The sequence below is a fragment of the Equus quagga genome, chromosome 13 (genome assembly GCF_021613505.1).
Source record: "Equus quagga isolate Etosha38 chromosome 13, UCLA_HA_Equagga_1.0, whole genome shotgun sequence".
NCBI classification, from domain to species: domain Eukaryota; kingdom Metazoa; phylum Chordata; class Mammalia; order Perissodactyla; family Equidae; genus Equus; species Equus quagga.
Genome location: NC_060279.1, coordinates 54,367,990 through 54,380,285, shown reverse-complemented (window position 1 = coordinate 54,380,285; position 12,296 = coordinate 54,367,990). Strand labels below are relative to the sequence as shown.

The window sequence follows — 12,296 nt, the reverse complement described above, 5'->3', positions numbered from 1 at the left end:
GCGGAGCAGCCTTTTCCTGAGATGGGAGGGTTCGAGCAGAGAATGAACAAGATCTGATTTATTTTTGAATGAGACCACTCTGGCTACTATGGTGAGTCTGAAGCAGGTGGAGGGTGAATGCAGGGAGGCGACTGGGAGGTGAGCACAACCACCCAGGACAGGAGTGGAGGTGAGACATAAGCGGTCAGATTCTGCAAATGATTTGAAGGTAGACCCAAAAGATGCGGCGAGTAAGAGGGCCAAGGAGGACACCTAGGCTTTTGTCCTGAGCAACAGGGAAGGATGGAGCTGTCAAAAAACTGAGATGACAAAGATTATAGGAGCAGACTGTGAGGGTGAGATAAGGGGCTCAGTTTTAGCCATGTAAGGTCAGAGGTCAAAGTGGAAATGTCAAGCAGGTGGTTGGATACAGGTCTGGAGCTGGAGCTAGAGATGGAGTTTGAGAGTCATCAGTATATACACGGTATTTAAAGCTTGAGGCTGGGGCAGATCCCCTAGGGAGTGAAAGTGGCTAGACGAGACCCAAGGACTGAGCCTGGAGCCGTCCAAGGTTCAGAGGTCACCTGGAGCCATCCAAGGTTCAGAGGTCAGGGAGAGCAGGAAGAACCAACCCAGGAGACCAAGCCTGCCCTACTCCTTCAGCAGCCCAGTGTCCCAGGGAACAACCTGAACACAGTGAGGTCTTTCGTATATAATTAAGGCCAGAGTACCTGGTAACAGAGGCTTTAAGGGGAAAGACACACATTTCCCCCCGTGCCTTTAAGAGAAGTTTGGTATTTGGGTCAATCTGTTGACACATTTGAAGGGACCAAATAGTAATCTGAAAGACTGTTTTTGGGGGGGGCTTGTGGGGGTGAGGGGTAGTAACTGACAGGCTTGAAGGCAAATTTGGAATGGGTTTCAAAAGCTATTTGTAATATAATCTGTTCAAAATTTAAAAAGGAATAAATTTTGCATGTGCATACTTACATATCCCCCGCATGTCTCCCCAGAGCAAATTTTTTTAATAAGAGAAAAATACGGCAGCAGCCTTAGGATTGACTTTATATAGAAAGCTATCTGTGTGGGGCCAGCCCAGTGGTGCAGCGGCTAAGTGCGCACATTCTGCTTCAGCAGCCCGGGGTTCGCCAGCTCAGATCCCAGGTGCAGACATGGCACCGCTTGGCAAGCCATGCTGTAGCAGGCGTCCCACATATAAAGTAGAGGAAGATGGGCACGGATGTTAGCTCAGGGCCAGTCTTCCTCAGCAAAAAGAGGAGGATGAGCAGCAGATGTTAGCTCAGGGCTAATCTTCCTCAAAAAAAAAAAAAAGCTATCTGAAAATAATGAATCCAACAATTAAATAATATGCTTTTCTCACTCTGACTATGAACTGCCTCCGGGGGCCCTGGCCATATGTCAATGCTGGGACAGCAGCAACGGAAGTCCCACTGTTCTGGGACACAGAGCATTCCTACAGAGAATGAACCTCATATTTATGAGTAGTGTGCAAACAAAAGAGCAGCTGCTAAACATGGATTTATTTGGGCATTATTGTCAAATATGATCAAAACCAAAACTCTCTGATGCTTCACCTGACCTCTGTAGTACTCGAGCCAAGAAATAGTACTTGTACAGAATGTACTCATGTGCAAAGCGGGTCATTTATTTAGCACCACGATCAAATTTTAAAAACATCGATTCCATCTTAAAACAGGCATTTTAAAAGCATTTCTGACGTTCTAAGTTTGCCTGGAGACACGTGCACCACCTGGATGGCTGAGCCCCTCTGTAACTTCCATGGCAAAGGCAATCTTCCCTGATGGTGGGAAGGTGGGAGGGCAGCAGTGGGTGCGGAGCAAGATGCCCTTCGAACGGTCCTGGGCGGCCTGGCGAACGCCCTTTCCACGTAGCCTGACCTCGAGGAGAAGCGTTTTCTGCTTGTTTAAACAGATTCTCCAGAAACAGTCAGGAATCCTCTATGTAACGATGTTGCAAACTTTACTGAAGAGAGAGCAAGCATAATCAAGGTCTCTTGCCCACCGGCATCTGTCATGTTGAGTTTCTCAAACAGGGCCCTTCATAACCAGCAACCCAAAGCCCTGCTCTCCGGATGTAACAAGGGCTGGTTAACACCCTTTAATAACTACTTTGCAACTCCAAACGACTCGCTGACAGCTTTTCTAGGGTGGGAATGGAGTAACTGCGCAGGTGCTCCAAAGATCTCGGAGACAACAACAAGCTCAGTTTAACCATTTCCATCTAGGTTAACTGCAGAGTTATATGAATTCCAGCTCATTAAGCCGAGGATTACAGACGAGGAAAGCAACGTCTTCTCTTTAGGAAAACCATGCCATTCGGCTGCCTTTCCCTGTTCCTTCTTTACGCTTGATTGTTTTTGGGAAGTGGGGTTACTCCCCACAGGCAGGTGGCAGGAGGTATTTACAGGTAAGACCAGGATCCTGCGAACGCTGTCCTTTGTGCGACCACAAGGAAGGTAAGGCAATTAAGCTCAAGAGAACATTTTGTGAACAGGCTAAGACGGCCCAATTTGTCCCTGTCCCTTGGAGCTAGTGAAACTGGACATCTGAGGCTGTCCAAACTCCCAGGCACAAGGAATCCCAGTCCAACTCTCTTGCGACGTATGTGCTAATGATCCTTATCCAGGAAGGGCTTCGATTTATCCTCTGCTGTGGGTTCCTGGGTTACGAGGCCTGGGCTGTGGGTCAGCAGGGTGGGAGCATCCTGGAAGACTCACAGGGCCAGGGACACCTTCCGGCATGTCCTTTCCTAAGCAGATGGTACCACTCCTGAGACGGCTGCAGGAAATAAGCCTCGAGAGGGAACGGGATTCTGGCCCTCTGCACGGCCAACCAGGCTCTTATCAAGGGCGCACAGGGGAAAGTCTACAAACGGAAATTCTGTGCTCGTCGGGCCTTCAGTCTTCCATGTCAGTGAATTTTCTCTTCTTGTAGTTCTGAACGAGGCTGGAAGCTGTGATCTGAGAAGCCTGCCCCTTCTCCCAGCCCTGAAAGTCATTCAGTCCTTTCTGCCCTGTCTGAAACAAGCCCCTCTCCATCTCGTCGAGCCTGGCTACCAGGGCCGAGGTGTCTTCGTTGTAAGCATTCTGGGAGGAGTCCATGATGCGGCGAAAACGTCCAATAAATGTCTGAAGAAGAAGAGAGTGAGAGAAAGCAGATCCATTTTTATCCCTCAACATTTAAATGGCACAAAAGGAGAGAATTTGGTCTCAGGACTCCATCAGGAGGACATCTGAGTCTACTCTACCACTCGAATAAATCATTTCACACTGCCAAGGCTCGATTCCCTTGTCTGTGAAATGGACTATTGTGAAAATCTGAGCAAGTGATATGTGTCGATCACCTAGCAAATGGCTGGCACAGTAAGCTCCTCAGAAAGTGCTACCCATTATTGTTATTAGTAACAAAGGCCACAATAATGTGCTGTGGTCACATGCAGACAGGTTTCAACCGAAGACTCCTGGCTGAATTGAATGCAGTTTCTGTTTTTTTCAGTCTGAGAGCAGGATGGAGACACATATGATCTAGGGGTGTCCACAGGTCTCAGAGCCCAGGCCACAAACCCCTGCTTCAGTTTCTTCAACTATCTCACAGTAACGTCACCTCATATATAAGCAACCCTAATCTACAGCACTTCAAAACAGAGATGGAAAAAGAAAACATATAACTCATTAAAAAAGGGCAGTATTCCAACTCAAGAACACGTCCTGGCAACGTTATAAGACAAATGGATTTTCCTCAGTTTTAGCTTGCTGTCCAAAAGAGTTTCCTAAGCTCAGACTGCCTACAGTCTGTGTACTGACTTCTTTTTCTGAATGGATACGACAAAGTTTTTCTTTACTATCTACATTAAAAGCAGCAGTATGTGTTAGGCCAAACAACCCTTGAAGCTGATAGAGGGTGTTTGCAAGGTCTGGGGAGCAAATGGGTTTTAAGCCAAAAGTTCTTATAAAGCTAAAAATGAAGAAGTAAAACAAGAGGTGGAGAGGACAGTTTCTTCTCTTATCAACAGAATAAAAAATGATTACCAAAAGTTAAAATAAGGTTATACTGTAAGGGATGGTAATATATGCATAACATTGTTTGGTCCATGGAAAATAATAGTAATAGTTACCATTCATTAAATGGCACTACATAATCTCACTACGACTCTAGAGTCCGGCACTATTATCACTTCCAGTTTACAGGGGAAGATTGATGCAGAGTGAGGTCAAGGAGGTTGACCAAGTCACACAGCTACTGCCTGGCAGAGCCAGCTCTCAACCCCGCAGCAAGGGAAAGGAGGAAATAACACATATATTTCCAAGAGGAACCCTCAGACCAGTCCTGGGGCTGGGCTGAGACTGTGTATCTAAGCGCCTGACACCTGTAATCAACCATCACTCCTTTCTTACTTCCAGGACTTCCTGCTGGTCCCAGCTCTTCGCCAGAATATATGAAGAGCAGCAGACAAGTCATACTTAAGTCTACATATGATTGGCAAATACAGTGTGACTGTAGACTGCCTGGGAATAATCATAAAGTAATTGTATAAATTATACAATTCCCTGGTAAGAGTGACGTCTGTGGCTGCCACGGCAGGCTCCCGAGACACGTGCAGTCCCACAGGTTCTCACATCAACTACTTGCCTGCAGGAGAGACTGGGAAATATCAGCATTCTCCGGGCTGTCAAAATGCAGGAGCTGGGAGCCAAACCCGTAGAAATGTGGCCCCATTTTGTGGAGGTCCACCACGTTGGCATCTGCACTGAACACGGTCCGCCAACCCTCTTGGTAGATCTTGGGAAGTTCCACAGAAAGGATCCGCCGCTTGTTGTCAAAAAGTCCTTTAGCCAGCCACAAGGGGAGTTCAAGCTTTGAGCCCTGCATCAGACAAGAGTGTAGATTTTAAAAACAAATAACATAGGGGCCGGCCCCATGGCCGAGTGGTTAAGTTCATGCACTACGCTTTGGCGGCCCAGGGTTTCACCAGTTCGGATCCTGGGTACGGACATGGCATTGCTCATCAGGCCATGCTGAGGTGGCGTCCCACATAGCACAATCAGAAGGATCTCAACTAGAATATTACAACTATGTAATGGGGGGCTTTGGGGAGACAGAAAAGACCAAGAAAAAGAAGACTGGCAATAGATGTGCCAATCTTTAAAATAAATAAATAACATAGCATGTGTGTGACAAAACGGAAATACACCTCGCCTCAGCAACACTGCCTGTTCTCTTTGGGAGACTGACTGACAAAGGCAGGAGATGTGGTTGTGATCTGAAGAAATGAATAGCTAGTGGGCTGAAGTTTTGTGTCATGAGGGAATGAAGAGAGAAAATGGATTTGTACAACAAAAACATGGTAGACAACAAAAATGTAATATAATGGGAAAGTTTTCTAACTAACACAAATAAAAACTGTCCAACTGTAGATACTTCAGAGGTATAATAAACATTTCTACTTTCTTTGAATATTCGATATCTATTCCACATATACACTGAGTGCCCACTGTGTGCTAAGCACCACCCTGGGTGCTGGTGGAACATGAAGAAAAATAGGATCAGCCCGAGCTCAGGCTGCAGCCCCTCCCCATCCCCCTGCACAGCTTCAGAGATGACAGAAAAGCAAAATGTCTCTCTATATTTTTAAAGCCTTAATAGAACTGAAAAGATGAGATGGCCATGACACCAGAAATTAAAATATCCAAAAAAATAAAAGGTAAACATAACTGGGTTGGAGGAGAGAACAAAAGCATAAAACTCACAGGAGAGAATGGCTGCAAAAGGTGGGAATGGCTTTAGGATGTGTGTGAGCAGAGCTTTTGGAAAACTCACAGGACTGGGAAGATGAATGTTGAGTTCAAAGCTGCCAAAGCAGCCAGGACATGAAGGGCCAAGATCTGAGAAAGAAGAGAGGTAAGTCCAATATTTGGCACCAAATATCCATAGTAATTAGGCACCAACTTTAAAATAAATAAAAAACCAAATGGAAATTCCAGAACTGAAAAATACAATAATTGAACTTAAGAACTCAATAGAGTAAGTCAAATTTAACAGGTTTCCCAGATTTGACATAGATGAAGAGAGGGTCATGAACTGGAAAAAAGGTCAATAGAAAATATCCAGACTAAAGCATGGAGAGAAATACAGAAAAGAGCCTAAGAGACATACGGAATACAGTTAAAAGAAAAAAAAAGAAAGGTCTAACGTGGATTTAATTTAAATCTCAGAAGGGGAAGAGGGATAGATTGAGGCAAAGGAAATATCTGAAGAGATAAAGACCATGAATTTTCCAAAATTAAAAAGGAGTATCAAATTATAGACTCAAGGAACATTATGAACACCAAGTAGGATAAATATTAATAAAAGCACCACTAGGCACATCTTGTTCAAATTGCTGATAAATAAAGACATAAAGAAAAGCAGCTACTGGTGGGGAGAGGAGCACATGCCTTTAAAGAAGAAACAGTAAGAGTTAAATCCGACTTCTCAACAGAAACTATGGAAACCGTGAGACAGTGGAAATGGAACGACATCTTTCAAAAAGCGCTGAAAGAAAATAACTGCTAATCTAAAATTCTATACCCAGTGAAAATATCCCTTAAAGGCAGAGGTGAAATAAAGGCATCTGCAGATAGAAAATGTACAGATGAGAGTTAACACAGCAGGCCTGAGACTGCCGTCTTTAGAACGGCCTGCTTGCAAGGCTGGCCCTTGGCTGGCATCTGGGAACTTGGATTTCAGAAGGGTTCTTGCCACTCCCGGAACTGATCAGAGCGCCTCACTGTTCCCGCATTGTTTGTACAAACAACATGGTTTATGCTGAACCCCAGCCTTCCTTCTGGGAGTCTGGAATTTTGGTATGCGCTAGGTAGAGGGGGCCTCTGTGACCAGCCCCCAGTGAAACATTGGCCACTGAGGCTCTAATGAGCTTCCTTGGTAGACGATATTTCACACATGTTGTCACAGTTCATTATTGGAGAAATTAAGTGCGTCCTGTGTGACTCTGCTGGAGAGGACTCCTGGAGGCTTGTGTCTGGTTTCCTCCAAACGTCATCTCAGGCACTCTTTCCCTTTGCTGATTTCGCTCTGTATCCTTTCATTGTAATAAATCTTAACTCTGTGTATGACTACATGCCAAGTCCTCTGAGTACTCTTAGTGAATCAGCAAACCTGGGACTGGTCGTGGGGACTCCTTATAGAGACAGAAACAGAAATCTTATCCCCAGAAGACCCAGAGTAAAGAAATCGTGGAGGGAGAATGAAAACTATCCCAGAAAGAAATATGGAAAGGGAAGAAGGAAAAAAAGAGTAATGGAAAGAGCAAATAAGTGGGTAAATATAACAATAACAATAATAATATAATAATACCAACAACAATGTTTTATAGGGTTTAAAATGAGTCAAATTAGAATACATAACAACAAGAATACCAAAGAAAGGAGGGAAAAAACAGAGTTAAACTGTTCAAAGATTCTAGCACTGTCTGTGAAGAGGTGAAAGTAGTAATTCACAAAACATTCCTATTAGTCAAAAGTGATTATGTAATATTTAAGGTAGCCACTAAAATAATAGAAGAATAAATGACTAACTAAGCTAATAAAAAGGTAAACGGACAACAAAAAATCTGATTAATCCAAAGGAAGTCAAGAAAGAAAACAGAACCTAAAAGAGATGGGATACAAAGAAAATATAGGAAGGTAAAAATAAACACAATTATATCAATAATTACATTAAATGTAAAGGAATTAAAATTACACCAATTAAAAAATTGTCAAACTGAATAAAAACAAAATCCAGCCATCTGCTGCTTAACAGAGACACATCTGAAATATAAAGACACAGACAGGTGGAAGACAGAGGATGGAGAAAATGGTATGCAAGCAGTAATCAAAAGAAAGAAGCATTATTAGAGCTAAAGAGGGACATCTGACAATAATAAAAGGGTCATTCTATCCACCAGAAAAATATAAATCTGTCTACACTGACAGAAGTAAAAGGAGAAACAGACAAATCTATAATCATAGTGGAGACTTTAACATATCTCTTCAGATAGATGAGAAGTAGCAAACAAAAAATCAGTAAGAATATGGATCTCAACAAAACAAATAAACTTGACCCAATTTACAGATATAGATTATTTATTGTACACTATGACTTCAAAATCCACATCTTTTCAAGTACATAAAGAATAGTTAAATTGGGGGCTGGCCCAGTGGCACAGCAGTTAAGTTTGTATGTTCTGCTTTGGTGTCCTGGGGTTCGCCGGTTCGGATCCCGGGTGCGGACATGGCACCGCTTATCAAGCCATGCTGTGGCAGACGTCCCACATAAAATAGAGAAAAATGGGCACAGATGTTAGCTCAGGGCCAGTCTTCCTCAGTGAAAAGAGGAGGATTGGCGGTAGATATTAGCTCAGGGTTAATCTTCCTCAAAAAAAAAAAAGAATAGTTAAATTGATCTTATGCTGGGGCTTAAAGCAAATGTTAACTTTCAAAAGACTGAAATCATTCAGACTATGTTCTTTGGCCACAGTGGAATTAAGCAAGAAATCAAAAAAAAATAAATAGCAAAATCACAAAATATTTGGACTTAAGCACTAATCTTCTAAATTATCCATAAGTCAAAGAAGAAATCACAATGAAAATCAAAATATTGTGAACTCATTTATAATGAAAACTTGTGAAATGCAACTGAAGCTATGCTTAGAGGAAATTTACAGCTAAAATGCACAAAGGAAGGTTGCAAAACCAATGACTTAGGTACCCACCTTAAAACGTAAGGGGGAAAGAACAACAGAAAATTAAGTCCAAAGAAACTAGAAAGAAAAAACTAACTTCAGAACTTCAATGACCTAAAAAACAAAAGTAGAAAAGAGAAAACTGACAGAGCCATAAGTTAATTCTTTTTTTTCTTTTTTAGATTTTTTTATTTTTTCCTTTTTCTGCCCAAAGCCCCCCGGTACATAGCTGTACATTCTTCGCTGTGGGTCCTTCTAGTTGTGGCATGTGGGACGCTGCCCCAGTGTGGCTTGATGAGCAGTGCCATGTCCGCGCCCAGGATTCGAACCAACGAAACACCGGCCTGCCTGCAGCGGAGTGCACGAACTTAACCACTCGGCCACGGGCCAGCCCCCATAAGTTAATTCTTTTAAAAGACTAATAAAAAGGATAAATGCATAGCAGGACTAATTAAGAAAGAGAGCATAATTTCTTAATATCAAGAATAAAAATCAGGACACTGCTATAATCCTACAGATGTAAAAAGATGGTAAACAGATATGTTGAACGTTATACCACTAAATTTGAAAATTTAGATGAAATAGTCAAATTCCTAGGGGGGGAAATCCAATCTACCAAGTGTAACACAAGAAGAAATAGAAAATCTGAATAGTCCTGTATCTATGAATGAAATTAAATACGTCATTAAAACCTTCCTACACGGGGTCAGCCCGTGGCCGAGTGGTTAAGTTTACACGCTCTGCTTTGGTGGCCCAGGGTTTCACTGGTTCAGGTCCTAGATGTGGACCTAGCAACGCTCATCAAGCCACGCTGAGGCTTGCCACAACCAGAAGGACCCACAACTAGAATATACAACTATGTACTGAGGAGCTTGGGGGAGAGGAAGAAAAAAAAAGAAGATTGGCAACAGATGTTAGCTCAGGTGCCAATCTTTAAAAAAAAAAAACAAGGCCCAGTATCTTTAAAAAAAAAAAAAAAAAAAAACCAAAAAGACCCCTTCCTACACAAATCTCCCATCAGAAGAATTCCAAATAACTTAGGTAGACACTCCACCCTCAAAGAAGTGGAGCATAACTCCCATTCCTTTAGTGCGGCTGAGTATAATGACTTCCTTCCAAAGAGCACAGCATGGAAGGGTGGAAGAAAGAGTAACGTTATAATGAAGAATCCTGACAAATGCTACCTCAGCCAGGTGATCAAGGGTCACATCCCCGCAATAAGCTGCGTTGGCAGCACGTACCCTTGATCTGACGTGATGTAAAAGGCACTTTACTTCTGTGATCTTCCTCCCCAAAACTCATAACTGTAGTCAAGTCACGAGAAAAACAGGAGACAGACCCCCACCGAGGAACACACTTCAAAATATGTGAGCAGCACTCCACAAAACTGTCACAGTCATTACAAACAAGGGAAGTCTGAGAAACTGTCACAGCCAACAGGTGCCTAATGAGACACGACCGCTAAATGCAATGTGGTATCTTGATGGGATCCTGGAACAGAAAAGGACGGCAGGGAAAAACGAAGGAAAGACCAATCAAGTATGGGCAGCAGGTCTCTTGTTTCCCACTGTGTGAGAGAACCAAATCCTTACCCACTATACTGGAAAGTCGTAAATAATGTCTCCATTTGTAAAAAAATCAAGAAGACAAGTTTAAGAGTATTATTTCGAAACAAGAAGATGAATCTTCAAGAAACTACTGAAAAGGTAGACAGCCCCTGTGGAGCTGGAAAGGGACGTTGGAGAAAGCGAGGCAGGGCCTGCTATTTTTCGTTATAAATCTTTTTGGCACTATTTGACTTTTAAAACTTTGTATATGTATTACTTTGATAAAAATGAGCTTAAGCAGATCAAACAAAAACACCCTTCCAAATAAAATTCAGGCTAAACAGGAAATAAAAAATACAAGCCGTGCTCCTGGGACAAACTTGTATTTGAAGCCACACAGCCCTAAGTTCGAATCCCAGCTCACCACTTCACAGTGGGACCCTGTCAAGTTACACTGGGCTTCAGTTTCCTTGTATGTCACAATCCCTAACTATGGGGTTGTTGAAGGATTACAGGGGTAATCCACGGAAACGTTTACTCCCCCCACCCCATCCGTGCGGGCACTAAACTCTCTGTAAGTGGTTGCTGATACCGTCACACTATGCAGGGTGAACTTGGCAATTGGTGGTTCCCAGACTTATCACAAGCTCGTAGAACAAAAGCTGCTGTTCTGTTTTAAGGCAAACGTGATCAGAACCCAGATCCTGAAGTATTCAGTAGGAGCCAATCCTTAAGCATTCAACACATGGGGGAGGGGGAAGACAATGCGGATCTGGACAGTTTCACATATGAAGTCAGTGTTGAGGGGAGCCTGACGACCCAGGACACATTTACCTCCTCTCTCCAGCGGGCTAAGGACAGGCAGCGAACCCGCTTCGCGCTGAGCCCCGCGGGTACAACTCGGCAGCGCACGTGGCTCCGCCTCCTGGAAAACGACCAATCGCAGAGGACAGCGCGCCCGGTGACGCGGCGCCCCGAGGCCGCGGGGCCCACTGGGAGTTGTAGTCTTTCTGGCGGGAATCCGCGCCAAAAGGCTCACCTCAGGGATAGCGTTGTCACTCTCAGCCCCTCCGCTCCGGTCCAGGAAGAAAGTGCCGAGGCGAGGTATGGGGGTCTCGGTGCGCACCGGGAGCTTCTCGTGAGACATCAGGATGTCGTCCAAGGAAAGGAAGTTCTCCTCAGGCCCCAGCGCACCCGACTCCACCCGGAAATAAGCCTCGGACATGGTGGCGGCTTGAGCTTCTCCGCATCCGCTCGGGTGAATCGGGCGACCTCGGGGAGTCAGGGATGTAAAAGGAGGAGGCAGCACAGGCTGCTTAGGATTGTAGGGTCGTTGCGGCCGCCAGACTGGATTGAAACGCTTTTCCCGCGCTGGGGGACGGGCCAGACGGGAGCAGTTGATCCAGGAGGGGCTGCCCAGGCAGAAGCAATCGATAAAGTCGGCGGACTTGGTCCAGCGCAACCTGGGGCGCGGGAGCAGTAGGTGGGGCCACAGGAAGTTTTCCTCCCGCAGAGTGTAGCCCAGTGTAGCCCGCCAGCATTAAAAAGAGCCTGGAAATGCCCGTTGAAGCTGCAGGATGCATTGCACTGGATTGTGTTTGTGTGGTCCTTTAAATGTACATATGTGAAATGAAAAACTTCTCAACACGTTTGGGGGCTTCAGAAAAGGCATCATTGTGCCCTCCATCGCAGGCCTGAGCAAGGCAGACCTATTTACTAGACTTTTGTCACTGTGCGTCTCTGTTAATCTTAGTACTTGAAAGAAGCATTGAAAAACAACAACACTCCACCACTAGCTCCAGATAGTGGACTCTAGCACTTTGGAGGAGGAATGGGGTGAAACGGGACAAAGCGTGGAGTGCTAGACTGCACGTGGCTTGCAAAGGTCCTGAGTCTAATTCAGGAACCTCCAGCTCACTTTACCATCAACTGGCAATCTCCTTTTGTGGCTATTAATTTAAATCCTTAAAAGAGGAAAGGAAATCTGATTGGTCCAGTTCATCTTTT

The 12,296-nt window shown here is 44.3% G+C and overlaps 1 protein-coding gene across 1 annotated transcript; it reads right to left on the bottom strand.

Annotated features, from left to right (window-relative positions):
- Nucleotides 1–1,624: 1,624 nt before the first annotated feature.
- Nucleotides 1,625–12,070, bottom strand: GINS3 (GINS complex subunit 3). The gene is made up of 3 exons (XM_046682641.1): nt 11,329–12,070; nt 4,650–4,883; nt 1,625–3,148 (listed from the first exon to the last, which is right to left on the bottom strand). The coding sequence occupies exons 1-3, from the start codon at nt 11,512–11,514 to the stop codon at nt 2,918–2,920; spliced, it is 651 nt and encodes a 216-aa protein (XP_046538597.1). The 5' UTR covers nt 11,515–12,070; the 3' UTR covers nt 1,625–2,917.
- Nucleotides 12,071–12,296: the final 226 nt, after the last annotated feature.

Bases quoted from the DNA above. Each gene is read 5' to 3' on its own strand.
- GINS3 (XM_046682641.1), bottom strand. From the start codon at position 11,514: ATGTCCGAGGCTTATTTCCGGGTGGAGTCGGGTGCGCTGGGGCCTGAG. The intron at 4,884-11,328 runs GTGAGCCTTTTG...TGTCTGATGCAG, and splicing joins GTGACAACGCTATCCCTGAG to GGCTCAAAGCTTGAACTCCC. The intron at 3,149-4,649 runs GCAAGTAGTTGA...CTTCTTCTTCAG, and splicing joins TTTCCCAGTCTCTCCTGCAG to ACATTTATTGGACGTTTTCG.